At 45.3% G+C, this 19,850-nt stretch overlaps 1 protein-coding gene across 7 annotated transcripts in view; it reads left to right on the top strand.

Annotated features, from left to right (window-relative positions):
- The window catches only part of arnt2 (aryl-hydrocarbon receptor nuclear translocator 2), a 503,807-nt gene that overhangs the window by 475,780 nt on the left and 8,177 nt on the right, over window positions 1-19,850 (top strand). For all 7 annotated transcript variants that reach the window (XM_072468767.1, XM_072468766.1, XM_072468765.1 and 4 more), the window contains one exon: window positions 14,719-14,864. In XM_072468767.1, coding sequence (XP_072324868.1) covers window positions 14,719-14,864 — 146 coding nt within the window. The remainder of the gene's footprint in view (window positions 1-14,718; window positions 14,865-19,850) is intronic.

Raw genomic sequence — 19,850 nt, 5'->3', positions numbered from 1 at the left:
GCTGCTCTATCTTCCCATTTCTAGCCTCACTGGCACGTGGCACAGGGAGTAATCCCAAGATTACAACCCTTGAGGACCTGTCTTTTAACTTTCTGCCTAGCTCCCTGAACTCCTGCTGCAGGACTTCATGCCCCTTCCTGCCTATGTCGTTGGTACCAATATGTACCACAACCTCTGCCTGTTTGCCCTCCCCCTTCAGGATGCCTGCTATCCATTCTGAGACATCCTGGCACCAGGGTGGCAACATACCATCCTGGAGTCTCTTTCATGTCCACAGAAGTACCTATCTGTGCCCCTGACTAGAGTCCCCTATCACTAAATCTCTTCTGTGCTTTGACCCTCTCTGCTGAACATCAGAGCCAGCCGTGGTGCCACTGCTCTGGCTGCTGCTGTTTCCCCCCCGACAGTATTCAAAGGGGTATACCTGTTCGAGAGGGGGACAACCACAGGGGATTCCTGCACTGACAGCCTGCCCCTTCTGGTGATCACCCATTTCTCTGCCTGCACCTTGGGTGTGACCACATTTATATAACTGCTATCTATGACGCTTTCCGCCACCTGCATGCTCCTAAGTGCATCCAACTGCTGCTCCAACCGAACCATGTGGTCTGTGACGAGCTCCAGTTGGGTGCACTTTCTGCAGATGTAGCCATCCGGGATGCTGGAATTCTCCCGGACCTGCCACATCTCACAGTCAGAGCACTGTACCCCTGTAATTGACATTGCGTTAATTAATTAGTAAATTAAATTTTAAAATAAATAAAAGTTACTGTTAACCATATGTCTCCTAGCACTAGATTTCTACTATAAATGTAAATGCTAAATACAGTACTCTCCGATCTCTGGCTTCGATACCCCTCTAAATTATGATTAAGTAATTAATTATGTTTAATTAGTTTAACAATGTTTAATTTTTAAATTTAGTGCAGATTCCCTATCAGCCAATCAGGTCACAGCTTTTCTGTGACATTACTTTTCAGTTCCCCCCCCTCCCAGTCGGATCACTGAGAATAGCAGAATATCTATCACTTGCCTATTCTCAAGCTGCTCCCCGGCTTTCTCTCTCTCTCTTGCTCCCGAAAATGAAGGCTGCTGGAACATGCGGGTAAGATTTTATATCACCTACCTTCCCAGGGTGCTCCCTGGTTTTCTCCCTGCTTCCCAGAGTGCACTCTTGATCTCTCCCTGCAGATTACCAGTTACAAAGCCAAACGAAGGAAACAGAACAAAATGGGAAACAGCACCTCCTCCCACTCCGCGCCGAATTACCACATTGCCCAAATTACCAAGTTCCAATTCCCACTCTGACTGTGTCTCACTCACTCGGGCTGTGTCTCCTTCACCTGCGTAAAGCTTACTGAGTGATTTTTCTGTCTGTCTTTTATACAAAACTCAGCTGTCCACCTTGACTATCTCATGCAGCAAATGTCCATGCTCCTTCTCCTATCCCTGTGCGCCTTGAACAAGATAATCTCTCCTCAAATTACCGCCTTCAATGTCTCCCAGAACGTGGCCGCCGACACCTCCCCTTCCCAATCCAATCCATTCACCCACCTCCAGAATCTCCGGCACTTCCGATACCCCATAAATCGGAGGAGTTGGGGGGTAACAGGCTGGGGACTGTGGTGCGAGCCGATGCGTAGGGTGAACTCAACCTCCTCCTGCGTGAGGATGAGCTTGATTCAGTTCAAGGTGGGGCATAGGATACATAGTTCTCGGGCAAGGATGAGTGGATTCTTCCAGGGGGTGGCCAAGGGGTGCGAAAAGTGTCGGCGGGACACCGGAGATCCACGTAATCCCCAATCGGCAGCCTCACCTTTTCGCAAAATCCCTTACATGCCAAAGGGCAGCACGGTGGCACAGGGGTTACCACTGCTGCTTCATGCCGCCGTGGTCCCCGGTTCGATCCCAGCTGTGGGTCACTGTCCGTGTGGAGTTTGCACGTTCTCCCCATGTTTGCGTGGTTTTCACCCCTACAATCCAAAGATGTGCAGGGTAGGTGGATTGGCCACGCTAAATTGCCCCATAATTGGACAAAATGAATTGGCTACTCTAAATTTATTTTAAAAGAAGACCCAAACCTGGCCTCCATCCCAGCCTCCAAACCTGCCCGAGCTAGCCTCACCTCCAGTCAATCTGGCACAAGATCCAAAATCACAATTCCCGCATCCTCAATTGATAATCAGTTCTAGAGTACACTGTATACACATGCGAGAAGAAAGAAATGCCACCCCCCCCCCCCGAGTTTCTGAACTCCACAGATCAACCATTCCCATTCGGTCCATAAACCCCCCCAACTCCTTCGCCATCCTCATCCTTGCAATTGACTTGGTATTCGACCTTCCACTTCGGCTCCATCACACAATTAAAATCTCCACCCATAATCAGTTGGTGCGTATGCAAGTCCGGCATCGCTCCCACTAACCCCTTTACGAACCCCGCGTCGTACCAATTGGGCGTATATACATTGAATAGCACCACCGGCGAGCCCTCCAATACCCCACTCACTATCACATATCTTCCCTCCCAGATCCTGCATTTCCCTGGCCCCCACAAACCCCGTCCTTTTGTTCAACAAAATGGCCACCCCTCTACGTCTTTGAATCAAACCCCAAACCAAATACTTGTCCCACCCATCCCTTCTTCAGCCTAAACTGATCCTTCAGCCGGAGGTGAGTCTCCTGCAGAAAAATTACCTCCGCTTTCAAACTCCTCAAGTGCATAAAAACCCGGACATTTCATGACACGATTCTGACCGGAGGCTTACACCTCCATTCCGAACTACCATCCACCATCATCCCCCACTGGTTCACCTCACTCGATACCGCCCTGAACCGGGCCCATCCAAGATGGCCTCCTCTCCGCCCATGACCATGCTCAGCCTCCAACTCTGCCACGTCGCAATCATAGAACATAGAACAATACAGCGCAGTACAGGCCCTTCGGCCCACGATATTGCACCGAAACAAAAGCCATCTAAACTACACTATGCCATTATCATCCATATGTTTATCCAATAAACTTTTAAATGCCCTCAATGTTGGCGAGTTCACTACTGTTGCAGGTAGGGATTTCCACGGCCTCACTACTCTTTGCGTAAAGAACCTACCTCTGACCTCTGTCCTATATCTATTACCCCTCAGTTTAAAGCTATGTCCCCTCATGCCAGCCATATCCATCCGCGGGAGAAGGCTCTCACTGTCCACCCTATCCAACCCCTTGATCATTTTGTATGCCTCTATTAAGTCTCCTCTTAACCTTCTTCTCTCCAACGAAAACAACCTCAAGTCCATCAGCCTTTCCTCATAAGATTTTCCCTCCATACCAGGCAACATCCTGGTAAATCTCCTCTGCACCCGCTCCAAAGCCTCCACGTCCTTCCTATAATGCGGTGACCAGAACTGTACGCAATACTCCAAATGCGGCCGTACCAGAGTTCTGTACAGCTGCAACATGACCTCCCGACTCCGGAACTCAATCCCTCTACCAATAAAGGCCAGCACTCCATAGGCCTTCTTCACAACCCTATCAACCTGGGTGGCAACTTTCAGGGATCTATGTACATGGACACCTAGATCCCTCTGCTCATCCACACTTTCAAAAACTTTACCATTAGCCAAATATTCCGCATTCCTGTTATTCCTTCCAAAGTGAATCACCTCACACTTCTCGACATTAAACTCTATTTGCCACCTCTCAGCCCAGCTCTGCAGCTTATCTATATCCCTCTGTAACCTGCTACATCCTTCCACACTATCGACAACACCACCGACTTTAGTATCGTCTGCAAATTTACTCACCCACCCTTCTGCGCCTTCCTCTAGGTCATTGATAAAAATGACAAACAGCAACGGCCCCAGAACAGATCCTTGTGGTACTCCACTTGTGACTGTACTCCATTCTGAACATTTCCCATCAACCACCACCCTCTGTCTTCTTTCAGCTAGCCAATTTCTGATCCACATCTCTAAATCACCCTCAATCCCTAGCCTCCGTATTTTTTGCAATAGCCTACCGTGGGCAACCTTATCAAACGCTTTGCTGAAATCCATATACACCACATCAACTGCTCTACCCTCGTCTACCTGTTCAGTCACCTTCTCAAAGAACTCAATAAGGTTTGTGAGGCATGACCTACCCTTCACAAAGCCATGCTGACTATCCCTGATCATATTATTCCTATCTAGATGATTATAAATCTTGTCTCTTATAATCCCCTCCAAGACTTTACCCACTACAGACGTGAGGCTCACCGGTCTATAGTTGCCGGGGTTGTCTCTGCTCCCCTTTTTGAACAAAGGGACCACATTTGCTGTCCTCCAGTCCTCTGGCACTATTCCTGTAGCCAATGATGACGTAAAAATCAAAGCCAAAGGTCCAGCAATCTCTTCCCTGGCCTCCCAGAGAATCCTAGGATAAATCCCATCAGGTCCCGGGGACTTATCTATTTTCAGCCTGTCCAGAATTGCCAACACCTCTTCCCTACGTACCTCAATGCCATCTATTCTATTAGCCTGGGGCTCAGCATTCTCCTCCACAACATTATCTTTTTCCTGAGTGAATACTGACGAAAAATATTCATTTAGTATCTCGCCTATCTCTTCAGACTCCACACACAATTTCCCATCCCTGTCCTTGACTGGTCCTACTCTTTCCCTAGTCATTCGCTTATTCCTGACATACCTATAGAAAGCTTTTGGGTTTTCCTTGATCCTTCCTGCCAAATACTTCTCATGTCCCCTCCTTGCTCGTCTTAGCTCTCTCTTTAGATCCTTCCTCGCTACCTTGTAACTATCCATCGCCCCAACCAAAACTTCACACTTCATCTTCACATAGGCCTCCTTCTTCCTCTTAACAAGAGATTTCACTTCCTTGGTAAACCACGGTTCCCTCGCTCGACGCCTTCCTCCCTGTCTGACCGGTACATACTTATCAAGAACACGCAGTAGCTGATCCTTGAACAAGCCCCACTTATCCAGTGTGCCCAACACTTGCAGCCTACTTCTCCACCTTATCCCCCCCAAGTCACGTCTAATGGCATCATAATTGCCCTTCCCCCAGCTATAACTCTTGCCCTGCGGTGTATACTTATCCCTTTCCATCATTAACGTAAACGTCACCGAATTGTGGTCACTGTCCCCAAAGTGCTCTCCTACCTCCAAATCCAACACCTGGCCTGGTTCATTACCCAAAACCAAATCCAACGTGGCCTCGCCTCTTGTTGGCCTGTCAACATATTGTTTCAGGAAACCCTCCTGCACACACTGTACAAAAAACGACCCATCTATTGTACTCGAACTATATCTTTTCCAGTCAATATTTGGAAAGTTAAAGTCTCCCATAATAACTACCCTGTTACTTTCGCTCATATCCAGAATCATCTTCGCCATCCTTTCCTCTACATCCCTAGAACTATTAGAAGGCCTATAAAAAACTCCCAACAGGGTGACCTCTCCTTTCCTGTTTCTAACTTCAGCCCATACTACCTCGGAAGAAGAGTCCCCATCTAGCATCCTCTCCGCCACCGTAATACTGCTCTTGACTAGCAGCGCCACACCTCCCCCTCTTTTGCCTCCTTCTCTGAGCTTACTAAAACACCTAAACCCCGGAACCTGCAACATCCATTCCTGTCCCTGCTCTATCCATGTCTCCGAAATGGCCACAACATCGAAGTCCCAGGTACCAACCCATGCTGCCAGTTCCCCTACCTTGTTTCGTATACTCCTGGCATTGAAGTAGACACACTTCAAACCACCTACCTGAACACTGGCCCCTTCCTGCGATGTCAAATCTGTGCTCCTGACCTCTATACTCTCATTCTCCCTTACCCTAAAACTACAATCCAGGTTCCCATGCCCCTGCTGCATTAGTTTAAACCCCCCCAAAGAGCACTAACAAATCTCCCCCCCAGAATATTTGTGTCCCTCAGGTTCAGATGTAGACCATCCTGTCTGTAGAGGTCCCACCTTCCCCAGAAAGAGCCCCAGTTATCCAAAAATCTGAATCCCTCCCGCCTGCACCATCCCTGTAGCCACGTGTTTAAATGCTCTCTCTCCCTATTCCTCATCTCACTATCACGTGGCATGGGCAACAACCCAGAGATAACAACTCTGTTTGTTCTAGTTCTGAGCTTCCATCCTAGCTCCCTGAAAGCCTGCCTGACATCCTTGTCCCCTTTCCTACCTATGTCGTTAGTGCCAATGTGGACCACGACTTGGGGCTGCTCCCCCTCCCCCTAAGGACCCGGAAAACACGATCCGAGACATCACGTACCCTTGCACCTGGGAGGCAACATACCAAACGCGAGTCTCTCACGCTCCCACAAAATCTCCTATCTGTGCCCCTGACTATAGAGTCCCCAATTACTAATGCTCTGCTCCTCTCCCCCCTTCCCTTCTGAGAAACAGGGACAGACTCCGTGCCAGAGGCCCGTACCCCATGGCTTACCCCTGGTAAGTTGTCCCCCCCACAAGTATCCAAAGCGGTATACTTGTTTCTCAGGGGAACGACCGCAGGGGATCCCTGCACTGACTGCTTTTTCCCAGTCCCTCTTACAGTTACCCACCTATCTCCAATCTTTGGTGTAACTAATTCCCTGAAGCTGCTATCTATGACCCCTTCTGCCTCCCGAATGATCCGAAGTTCTTCCAACTCCAGCTCCAGTTCCCTAACTCGGTCTTGGAGGAGCTGGAGATGGCAGCACTTCCTGCAGGTAAAATCAGCAGGGACACTAACTGCATCCCTCACCTCAAACATCCTGCAGGAGGAACATTGCACTCCCTTCCCTGCCATTCCTCTAACTTTCTACCAAGATCTGGCTAACAACTAAATTAATTTTTTATAAAAAATAATAATAATATAATAAAATATGGTACTTACCTCAGACCAATGGGTTTTATTATTAGGTTAGAGGAGGAGGGTGGGTGGGAGACACTACACGTGTAGTGTCTCGGGTTTCCTCTCCACCAGAATTTATTGGTGAGGGTCTTCCCAGACGTCCGCGGGTCGACTTCCTGTTCCCGCCTAAAAAACTAATTTAAAAAAAAAAGAAAAATTCTCAGCTCCTGCTGAAATTGACTAACCAGCCAGCTCCACTCCCGCCGAAATCGACTGGCCTGCCCCTGCAAAGACAAGTGCTTTTAAAGGTTGACTTACCTCCCAGCAACCTCCTTCCGCAATGCTCCCGCTGAAACTGACTCACCAGCTGTTCTCACGCCGAAATCGACTGGCCTGCCCCTGCAAAGACAAGTGCTTTTAAAGGTTGACTTACCTCCCAGCAACCTCCTTCCGCAATGCTCCCGCTGAAACTGACTTACCAGCTGTTCTCACGCCGAAATCATCCCCCTCCCCTCCCAAACCTGGCCACCTTTTGCGACCTCCTCCCCCACCTCACCTCTGTTCACCAGCATTACTTGCTAGCGTGGCAACTCCTGCTCGAAGGCCCTCCCTAGTGCCTCAAAGTATTACTCCGGCCGCCAGACGTAACCCAAAGTTTTGCCGGGTACAACACACCAAACTGAATCTTCCTTTGATACAGCACAGCCTTGACACTGTTGAATCCCGCATGCCCCTTTGCCAGCTCCATTCTAATGTCCTGGTATATTTGGACATGAATCCCCTTCCATTCACAGTCTCGATTCTCCTTGGCCCACCTCAGAATCTTCTCCTCCACAAACGTGTGCAACCGTACAATCACCACCCGTGGCAGCTCCCCGCTCCTTAAACTCCATCTGCCACATTTTGGCCCACTCTCCTAACCTATCTAAGTCCATTTGTAAGGTTATTATTTCCTCATTGCAACTTACTGTCCCATCTATTTTTGTATCATCTGTGAATTTGGCTGTAGAACCTTCTATCCCTGTATCCAAGTCGTTAATATAGATTGTAAATAGCTGGGGCCCAAGGACCAAACCCTGTGGCACCCCACTAGTTACATCTTGCCATCCAGAAAAAGACCCATTTGTCCCAACCTGTCTGTCAGCCAGTTTTCTATTCAAGCTAATGAGTTACCCCTAATCCCATGTGATCTCACCTTGTGAATTAACCTTCTGAGCGGCACCTTATCAAATGCCTTCCGGAAGTCCAGATATACGACATCTACTGGATCCCCATTATCCATTTTGCTTGTTACATCTTCACAGAACTCAAGCAAATTAGTCAAACATGATTTGCCCTTCATCAAACCATGCTGATTCTGATGGATAGCGCTTTGACTTTCCAAATGTCCTGATATTACATCCTTGATAATTGATTCTCACAATTTTCCAACAACAGATGTTAAACTAACTGGTCTGTAATTTCCCACATTCTGCCTCCCTCCTGTTTTGAATAAGAGCGTTACATTAGCATTTTTCCAATCCACTGGAACCTTTCCCGTGTCCTTGGAAATTTGGAATATCATAACCAATCTATCCACTATCTCTGCTGCCACTTCCTTTAACACACTAGGATGTAGGCCATCAGGCCCTGGGGACTTGTCTGCCTACAATCCCAAGAGTTTGTTAAATACCGTTTCCCTATTGATGCTGATTGTTTCAAGTTCCACCCTTTCTATTACCTCTGAATTGCCCGTTCCTATAGAAATGGTACTAGTGTCCTCCAGCGTGAAAACTGAGGCAATGTATTGATTTAGCGTCTTTGCCATTTCTGTGTTCCCCAATATTAACTCCCCGGTTTCATCTCCCAAGGGGCCAACATTCACCTTAGCGACTCTCTTCCCTTTTATGTAGAAGCTTTTGCTACCCTTTTTGATATTGTGTGTTAGGTTTTTTCTGTAATTTACCTTAGCTCTTTTTATTAATTTTTTAGCATCCCTTTGTTTATGTTTGAAAGTGTCCTAGTTTCCCAGCCTACCGCTGGCCTTTGCAATATGATATAACTTAGTTTTTGTCTTTATAATGTCCGACCACCTTATTTAACCATGGATGTTTTTTACACCCCCTCCCATCTTTCTTCCTCACTGAGATATATTTTAATTGTGAGGAATTGAGTATCTCCTTAAAAAACTGCCACTGCTCATCAGCTGTCCGACCTTTTAGCCTTCCTGCCCATTCTATACGGGCCAAATCTGTCCTCCAGCCTATGTAATTTCCTTTGTTTAATTCCAGAACACTCGTGTGGGAGTCCACTTTCTCACCCCCAAACTGAATCTTGAATTCTACCATACTATGGTCACTACTCCCTAGTGGATCATTAACTATGAGGTCATTAATTAATCCCTCCTCATTACAGAATATCGAGAGTAGCCTCCTCCCTGATTGATTCCCCAACATACTGTTCTAGGAAACAATCTCTAATGCATTCAATGAACTCTGCCTCCAGGCTACCCTTGCCAATTTGATTCTTCTAGTCTATGTGTATAGACTGCATGTCTTTTGGGACTTCTGGGAGGAAACCGGAGCACCCCGAGTAAACCCACGCAGACATGGGGAGAACGTGTAGACTCCACACAGACAGTGACCCAAGGCCGGAATCGAATCTGGGACCCTGGAGCTTCCGAGTGGTTGCTTGCCTGAGACTTTACACCAAGCTAACACCTTGATCAGAATATCTCCTTAAGTCTCCCGGTTGATTTTAATCTTAAGTACCTCTGTACCTCACTATGTTAAAGACGCTATATAAATACACACTGCTGTTGTAGTATGTGTGTTAAGGATTGAAGAAGCTATAAAGTAGGAGTACTTACCTTGCAGCTCTCGAAACTCTTCCAATGTATTCAGCTTCCATGTTATGAAGCATTCTTACTCCTTCCCCACTCTGTTCTTACTAATTTGGCAGAGTTTTCTTTCTAATTGAGGAGGGAACGCAGAACAAGGCTGCATTTCCATTGTCAAAGAAGGGAAATCATGGGAAAGGAACACAAAAGAGCACAGCACCTTCTGATTTTCTTCATTTGGATGATTGCCTAATTCATTGGCGGAGAATATCTAACATTGAAACAACAAAGAGCACCGAGCATAGCTTCAAAGATTGGTTCTCCCTTTCTTCCCAGGCATAAAAAATATGGTTTAATTAAGTCTTTAATATGTGTTTTTTTTTGTGAAAAAGGATTTTATTACAATATCTTAGAAAATGGGAACTTGTTCAACACAAAGTTGTCAATAGCCTTGGAACAACTACTCCATCAAAATGTAGCAAGTACAAAATCTGATCCCTGCAACATCTTTTTGATATAATGCTGCTGTCTAATGGACTTTGCTGAATTCAGGGGCTTTGAGTAATCTTTGATTTGTTCTTATTGATCAAACTGAGCTGGGCTGAGGAATTTATTTGTGTTGAACTGAGTGAGTGAGCCTAACCTCTCATCTAAATTAATTGTTTGTCAAGTTAGGTCATGTTGGAATCATGAAGAAAGAAGCATTTTTATCATATGTCATCAAAACACTTAACTCAATTCAATATTTTTACGTTACAATGCCAATGGAGCAACAATGGTTACTGATTTATTATTGCGAGAATTGAAAAATAAAATTGGCATAATTAGATGTGCTTGTAAACAAGAGGGCTTCTTGTCACAAATCATGCTGATGTTATCTGCGAGGGTATTCTAGCTTGCAAGACCGGGTGTTTGTGGGGTGTATGTTTAGTTTTGTGTTTGGAATGGAGTCAAGTGATCCCCAGTGAGAATAACCAGTACAGTTGTCATGTAACAATTATTAAAGACTATTTATTAAATTAAAAGACAAATACACACGAATAAGACGATACTACTCTTAAGACAATTAAGTATATGAACTCGCACACAATTTATATAGAATGTACCCCTTGTTCCAAAATATATCTACAATCCTTGGACTCCTTAAGACTTCCCTGTTTCCCCAAACAACATTCAAATTAAATAACCATATAAGTTAAATCCAGTTTACCACACAATACAAGGCTGATGATCAAGTCTGGGAAAACGTCTTTTCCTGGTCCAGTGAAGATATTTAAACTCCCTTTCCGAAGGTTTCTGCGCTGCCTTGGCTCTGAGACTTAGAGGCTGGTAGATGTAAAACTGGGCCTCCAGGCTGGTAGATGGAAACTGGCTTCTCTTACTTCTGAAGGTCCTGACAATTATATCTGTGTTTGACTGTCTACCCCCCTCAAATTTCTTGACTCTAGAAATTAGCATGTATATGTCTCACTGATCTCCCAATCGTCCAGATAAGCTTGTTTCTCCTAATAGGGGATTTATACCTGATTCTAATTGCTAATCTCGTGACAGAGCAAGACGCATCACACCCTGCATTTTATAGGCTGGATACTGCTGTTGCTAGGCAGATTTCTACCTATTGCTGGGCATACTGCATCATATTATGTCTTGTTAAATTTGTGTTACTGCTGTTACTAGACAAATCCATAACATTCTGAATCACTGAGTTCCATGTTAGCATGGTCGAATGTTCACAAACTTGTATCTTGAAATATGTACACCATAGCACTACTGTTCTACCAAACATAATATTTCAATTTTTTGCAGTTTGAGCATCTCCTTTGAGCACATGTTCACCATTAAGTCTAAAACAAATGAACCTCAAAAATTCCTGTTTATATTGGTGATGTAACTAGAGATGGTAATTCATGCTAGCTAGAATGGGATTACTAAATAAAATCCAGAGATTTTAGGAAGAGTTGTATTCTGTTGCTATCTTTAGAACAGGGCCTAGTAGTTCAGTTTATAGATAGAGGGAACCTACATGCATGCTACACATCTACAATCCAAAGATGTGCAGGTTAAATGGATTGGCAATATTGAAATTGCCCCTCAGTGTCCAAAGATGTATAGGTTAGGTGGGGTTACGAGGATAGGGCGGGGGACTTGGCTGGGGCAAGGTGCTCTTTCAAAGGGTCGGTGCAGACCCGAAAGTCCTCTTTCTGCACTGTAGAGATTCTATGATCAAGGCTGACTCTAAATCCTTCCCGGTGGATGCCCCGAAACACTTCTGTTCCTGTACTCCAGTCTTTAATGGAACAGTTAGTGACCAGGGAAGACACATCCCTCTTCCAAAGAAACTGATTGCATTAGGATAGTGTCATTCTTGCCCTCACGAAGTTCCAAACCCATATAAAATACATTTAAAGTTTGTTTGCTGTTGTTACATGGACAGACACTGCAGCTAATGAATGCATAGGAATAAGGAATAGGACCCTTGAGTCATTCTGTCATTCACTGAGATCATGGCTGATCTGCATACAAAATGATCAGGCAGTTGGATAGGGTGGACAGTGAGAGCCTTCTCCCGCGGATGGAAATGGCTGGCACGAGGGGACATAACTTTAAACTGAGGGGTAATAGATATGGGACAGAGGTCAGAGGTAGGTTCTTTACGCAAAGAGTAGTGAGGCCGTGGAATGCCCTACCTGCTACAGTAGTGAACTCGCCAACATTGAGGGCATTTAAAAGTTTATTGGATAAACATATGGATGATAATGGCATAGTGTAGGTTAGATGGCTTTTGTTTCGGTGCAACATCGTGGGCCGAAGGGCCTGTACTGCGCTGTATTGTTCTATGTATGAACAGAGCTGCACTCTGCTGAAATGTCGACCTTGGTTATGTGGTGAAATACTCAAGTTTACGGCCTTCTGACTGGTAAAATGCTATTTACAGAGCCAAATTCTCACTTGCCAGCTTTCCTATTAAGGCAGTTTACCAAACTACAATTTTCTTTTGCCATCATCTGGTTTCATATTTCTCCTCCTCAAATACTATTCCAGTTCATTTTAAAATATTTTTATAATCATCGCCTCAATAGCCACCTCTGATAAAACATTCCATCTTTTACGAATTATGTGCAAGAATATTTCCCATACCCTTAGTTATTTTAATCTGTTGCCCCTTAAAGTTGCACACAAAACAAAAATATATGACATTTTTGTGTGGCCCAAGTATCATATCCATAACGCAGCAGTAAAGCACACCTGGATAGGTAGCAACTTGACAGTGATCAAGTAGCAAATATTTACAAAGTCTACAGGTCAGGAATCAGCTACCAGTAAACAACCTGCATTTATATAGCAAAACCTTGTAAAACCTCCCACGGTGCTCTGGCTTAACAGAAATGTTAGCAAAAAACATTGCCACTAAGCCACATGGGGAGATGATAGGACAAGTGACCAAAGAAGTAGGTTTTTAAGAGATGGCTTACAGGAGGGAAGAGAGAGAGGCGGAGCGGTTCCGGAAGAGAATTCCAGAGAGTACATTCTCAGGGCTGAAGATACTGCCAGCAGTGGTGGAACAATTAGAATTGGGGATGTATGGGTTACAATGATAGGGGGACACATGAAGAATTTTAAATAGGAATGAGAGAAACCAATAAATCATTCAAAATATATTTTGAAAGTCCTTTCAGACATTGTGTTTTTAGCCGATTTTACACAGACGAACCAGATTTTTAAAATAAATTTAAATTCCTAAAAGTTAAATTTAGCTCATTGGTTTAATGTTAAGTTGGCAAAACTGAAGCCTGGCTGATAGGCATGGTAATTTAAAGTTACCCAGAGAGGAAGTCACAGCTGAGATATGCTAGATTGATATACCAGTCAGTATGGCTCACAGCCTAGGATGCTTATGAAAAGGATTGCATTTAGTTGTTGTTACTCGTCACTTATTCTGAGTTATTTAAACAAGGAGTGATGTCTTGTTTGCCTACTGTTCATAAAGTGAAGGCCAATCTAGAGCCCTTGGTGATCAGTAGCTCAGCAAGTAACCACGTGGACTTAATATAACATCCATGCTTTCCCTTTTTTCCCTCTCTCTCCCTCTCTCTTTCATTCTTTCTCCGTCCCTTTCTGTCCGTCACGCATGGAATGAGCTAATAAGCCCTGGCATCCTGATTAGAGAGTGAGATAATGTTCATGTGTCAGTAAAATTTTGTGCCTTATTATTTTTCCATTTTTCCAAGGAGCACCGGAAATGATCTGACCACATAGTGAATGTTGTACTCTGTCCGTTTGTGTATTTTATGTAAAATATATCGGCTGTGGTTAGCAGTCACGCCTTTCCTTGATGGAGTGCTTTCAAACATCCTTTCTATAAAGGAAGTAGAATATGCATATGTGGTATTGCATTAACTGCAGCAACATACTTTGTAATGGTCCTTCTGTCATTTGACCATTTAACGACATATTGGGCAGCAAAGTTTGTTTTCCAGATTGTAAGGAACATGAGGCTACAGGACACCAAACTTGAAGGAATGTCTTACCGCAAAAATTGAAACAACATAAATATATAAAAGGTTTAAGAAAAATTGGGAAGAAAATTTGAACTCACTCGTAAACTTCTATTTATTAGGATTGTTTTTATTGTGGTTATGCCTGAAGCCCAACTCTTTTTTCGGGTTCTGGATTGGGTTTTCATTAAGTTTCCAGTCATCAGGTCTGTAATCTCTAACCTCTTTAATGTGGCGGCTGCTTTTCTCCCTGGCAAACCCTTTGATGTTATTGATGCCTGTCAGTGGCGTCCACGACCTGCACCCATTCTCCCCACCATCCCTCCTCCCCTCCCGACCATGCTGTGAACAGTGTCATAGTAGATTCATTTGTTTCTTTAAATTTCAATAAAGAAATTCACGTTTCATTTATTCAGTGCGAGTTCTTGTTTTGTTCATATAGTATTCCTCTTTTGGAATTTGTAACCTGTTGCACATTAATCAACATCAGTGGCTTCTCTGACTGTCACTGTATACTTCCATAAATTAGCTAATGTTTTTGGATATACATTGAAATCTCTCCCACAGCCGAGAGCGGACAGAGCAGCGGGCAGTTCCAGGGCCGATCATCTGAAGGCTCGGCTGTATGGTCTCAGTGGCAAGGCCAGCATCACAATCAACAGGCAAATGAGCAGCATGCGCACCAACAGCCAGGACAACCTGAGGTCTTCCAGGTGAGGATCTGCTCAAATATTAATCTGTTTCTGAAATCTCAATGACCGCACGGCTCCTCAGAAGAACTGCTTTCAGCCAGAACGTTACGCATGTTTGGAATTCAATCAGTGACCACATTAAAATCTGCACCAACATCACATAATTACTCCCAGCAGCACCACGCGACACAGCTACAATCAGTTTTCATATCATTTCCACATGTTTCCTATTTTAGCATAAATTGTTAATTTTCTGACATATATGAATTGGAAATGGTAAACTCATTCTTAAATCCAGGTGAGTGGTTGAATTTAAGAAATATCTTACTGCTCATTTGATAACCATGCTTTCCCTTTTTCTCGCTCTCTCTCCCTCTCTCTTTCATTCTTTCTCCGTCCCTTTCTGTCCGTCACGCATGGAATGAGCTAATAAGCCGTGGCATCCTGATTAGAGAGTGAGATAATGTTCATGTGTCAGTAAAATTTTGTGCCTTATTATTTTTCCAAGGAGCACCGGAAATGATCTGACCACATAGTGAAAGTTGTACTCTGTCCGTTTGTGTATTTTATGTAAAATATATCGGCTGTGGTTAGCAGTCACTCCTTTCCTTGGATATTAGGAATACAATTTGCGAAGTAGGTCCTGAGGGAGCACTGTACCAGTTCAAAACCCAGAGAATTTGAATACAGTTCTTTCAATCTGGATCTAAAAAAAGCTGTAAAAATCGTAAAAGTGACTATGTAGCTGAGGAATTGTTATAAAAACCCAAATACTTGTCCTTTAGGAAAGAAAACCTGTTGTCCTTATCCAATCTGCACTTTAGTCCCACAACAGTTGGCCGACCTTCTGAAGTTTACGAGGAAGCCACTCAATTGCATCTAGCCACAAGCAATTAGGGATGGGCAATAAATACCAGCCTTCTCAGTGGTGCTCACATCCATAACTGAATTTAGGAACTCTCTAGGTTATGTAGTAAGTCACCCTGCGTTCCCTGAGCAGCCAAGTAACAATCAAATAAAGCAGGCTTAAACAACAACACTATTAGGATCCAAGAGACTTGGGCACAGATTGGACGGCTATGTTCCTTGTGTAATGTTTCCCAGTGGTCCTGTGGTGACTTGCGCCTGTTGCTATTTACCTCTGAAATATATGGCATGTATCAAAAAGAATCTTAAGTTCCTCAACGGCCGAGCAAATAAGTCTTCACAGCACATTCCAAAATCTGTAAGATCTGCATAAAATACAATAGCCCATTCCCAATCACTGATGTTCACTCTCATTGTACGCAATTCTTGTTGCTGTAATGTGGCCCTTGGATTTGAGAAATTTACCTTCGGTTCTTGTAAGAAATGGCTGGAGTGTGTTTCTCACCTTGATCATAGCAAGACCAAGAAATCTGAGATTGCTGAAAACTAAATGACACAAGTTGGTGCAGAGGAATTAGTTCTTGAAGGACTCTTCGACCTCAGTCGACTGCTTTGTCCACATTGACCCAAGATTCAATAGTGAGTGAAGTACATTCTGTTTGATAGATCCGTGCAATTTGTTTTGTATACTGACAAGAAAACCATTCAGACTCAGCCTGAGCTTTTCTTACAGATCATTTCATAGGTTTGTTTGGGATAATTTATACAATTGTTTTATCATCTTCCGGAACACAGGTAGAGAAGTGTGTCTGCAGCTTAAGTTGCTTACAGAACTTTCTCTGTCAGTCTTGACAGTTCTTATAGCACAAGGACCACGGGCAAAGCAATGTTAAAGCAGGGGATTGTTGAATGGTAGCTGGCAACACCTTATGCTGCTAGTTGCCTCTTCGAGCCATTTTCATTCTGCATCTTCCACACACTGCAGCGCTGGAGCACAAGAGTACGTTGAACACTGCTTATATCCAGAGTCATAGAGGTGGATTTTGAACTCTCCCCTGCCAGTTGTTTTGAAAAAGGGGGCTGGTTTGGAAAATCCAGTGGGTGGCCTGCCCACCACCTCCCTGTACATCTCCTGACTTGGCTAAAAGCTTAGATGGAGCAGTTCAGATATCAGGCAGTCTGCCATTCTTAGGCCGGTTGCGGTCCTTAAGCAGCCAATTAATGGCTACTTAAGTGCCACATCCCACTCTGGCTGCTGCCTCACCCATGGCAAGTGGAGGCCTATGTTATGTGGTAAATCAAGCAGCTTGAGCTGCAGGGCTGGTGTCATGGCAAGGTGTGCAGGGGAACTTCCTTTGCGGGTAGATCCCCTGTGCCCACCAGAAGTACACTTGCTACCACTCCTCCAACCCAAGGTCATACTTCCCCTTTATCTTCCTGTGCACCAGTCTCTCAAATCCAGCTCCTCACTCCCCCAGGCAGGGTCCAGCTAGCCTGTCCCTAGTGATACCTCAGATTTACCTTGAGTCCGTTCCTGCCTTGTGCTTGAGTGTTGCATATGGGGCTCGAGAGATCGGGATGCCATTTAAAAATAGACCATACTCATTGGAATTTAGAAGACTGAGGGGGAATCTTATTGAAACATATAAAATTATGACAGGACTAGATAACCATAGAAGCAGGGAGGTTCTTTCCACTGGCGGGTGAAACTAGAGCTGGGGCATAGCCTCAAAATAAGGGGGAGCAGATTTAGGACTGAGTTAAGGAGAAACTTCTTCACCCAAAGGGTTGTGAATCTGGAATTCTCTGCCCAGTGAAGCAGTTGAGTGTACCTTGTTAAATATTTTTAAGGCAAAGGTAGATAGTAAAGGAGTTAAGGATTATGGTGAGCGGGCGGGTAAGTGGAACTGAGTCCACAAAAAGATCAACCATGATCTTGTTGAATGGCAGAGCAGGCTCAAGGGGCCAGATGTCCTACTCCTGCTCCTAGTTCTTATGTGCAGATCTCTTGCTGCACAGAGAGTTCCGGTGAGTGGAGCTCCTCAGTGCAGAAAATGGGCCTAAGTTTGGCCTTGTTGGGGTGTTCCGTGCTGAGGCTCCGTATCTAACCGGAGTCACATTAGATATTGTTGTGTTTCTCAGCGCTGCGAGACATGTGGCTAAATGTGCTCGCTATGGGACATGGTTCCCATTTGGTTAGATCACGCCCAATATGTGAGCTCAGCCCATAGTATCCCTGAATCCTTCCTAGTGTTTGGAAGATGCAAATCATTTTAAAAATAAGGATGATCCTCCTGCAAGATAGAGTCAACTCAGATCCTCTAAGGGATGTTTAATGTCCTCCTCTGAGGTGCGCTTCGATGTAGTGGAGCATTTAATCAGGTGAGAGTGTGACAGTTGGAGACCCTACTGCCTCTGATCTGATTAAGTCCAGGGCAGGAAGACTCATGGATGGCCTCCCTGCCCACCTCTAATTGAAGCCCATCAAGTGGGCAAATAGTGCCCACTTAACAGAATCATCACTGGAATTTAGAGTTGTCCTGGGAGTTCTCAATATCAACTCTGGACCTCATGATGTTTAATGGCATCAGGGCAAGGAGACTTCTTGCAGATTATCACATACTCTTCTCTCCTTCCCCCCCCCCCCCCCCCCCCCCCTCCCCCCCACCCAACCCACCTTCCACCACCCTCTACTTGAGCTGATGAACCAGTTCTCCTCCAGATTGAACACCCGGGAGGAAACGCTGACAGTGGCAAGAGTTCAAAATATACTTTTGATGGAGGTTTTCAATGTCCATCATTAAGAGTAGCTCAGTAACACCACCACAGACTGAGCTGGCCGAGCTCTAAAAGACATATCTGCTAGACTGGGTCTGCTTTACGTGGTGAGGGAACCAACAAGAGGGGAAAAAGTACTTGACCTCATCCTTACCAACCTGCCTACCGCAGATGCCATCAGCAGCAGCAGAACTGCACTCATCCACAATCTGTAACCTCAAGGCCCAGCATATTCCCACTCTACCATTACCACTGAGCCAGGGGATCAACCCTGGTTCAATGGAGAGTGCAGGAGAAACACCTGGCATACCTAAAAATGATGTTTCACTGGAGAAGCAGGAGGCTCCACAAATATCTTCAGTAATGGAAGAGCCCAGCACAAAGACAACGCTGAATCATCCAGCCAGATGCTGGGACGGGATTATTCTGACCCACCTCCCGTGCGGGATAATCCCGATCCCCACCATCGCCTACCCCCCAAAGGATAACCCTGACCCTGTTCCCCCCCATGGGGGATAATCCTGACCCCCTCTGAGGGGGTCATATATCCGGGCAGAGTTTCCATTTTAGGCACAATTGGTTATTCTGTCACACGTTGCACCCATTTTGAAAAATGTTTTGTTTTTTCCGCTTAAAACGGGCACAGGGACGACCGATTCTGTCCCCCACAGGGGGCCAACACGGCGCTGGAGCGGTTCACGCTGCTGGAGCGGGCTGCGCCAACCCGCACATGCGCGGGGGACTTCTTCAACGCTCCAGCCCCGACGCAACATGGCGCGGGGGTTCTGGGGCCAGAAGCAGAAGAAAGTAGGCCCGGGGGGGAGACGCCGGGCCGCCGATCGGTGAGCCCCGATCACGGGCCAGACCCCATCGGAGCCCGCCCCCCCCCCCCCCCCCCCCCCGGTGAAGGAGCGTTTTCCCCGCCCCACAGGCCGCCCCCCGACCCTTCGCGCAGAGGGCAATGAGGGGATACCCCAGGGGTGATGAATTCATTGTGGGGCGTGACCAGTTTGGTGAGCGGGACTTGCTTCTCACCCAATGTTTCAAACCTGGCACAAATGGTAACAGAAAATGAGAGTTGCCCCAAATGCAATTTGTGCTCAAGCATCCATGATCTTTTATACCAGTTATGTCAACTTTGGGCAAATGCGGCAAGAAAAATGAGTGCAATCGTTCAGGAACTCCAGAGGGGTTGTTTTGTCTTTCATAAGTCTGCAAATGTTTTTAATCCTCATCAATTGCGTTTTCATGTATGTTAACTCATTTTTAGCTGCATGTGTAAGTTACATGCTTTCATTCTGGGTGCCTTTTGTGGTTACATTTTCATGTGGTTTAATATTTCTACACGAGGATCTAACTCTT

This window comes from Scyliorhinus torazame, chromosome 12 (genome assembly GCF_047496885.1).
Source record: "Scyliorhinus torazame isolate Kashiwa2021f chromosome 12, sScyTor2.1, whole genome shotgun sequence".
NCBI lineage: Eukaryota > Metazoa > Chordata > Chondrichthyes > Carcharhiniformes > Scyliorhinidae > Scyliorhinus > Scyliorhinus torazame.
Note: the sequence above shows the minus strand (reverse complement) of the source record. Positions and strands in the feature narration are given on the sequence as shown.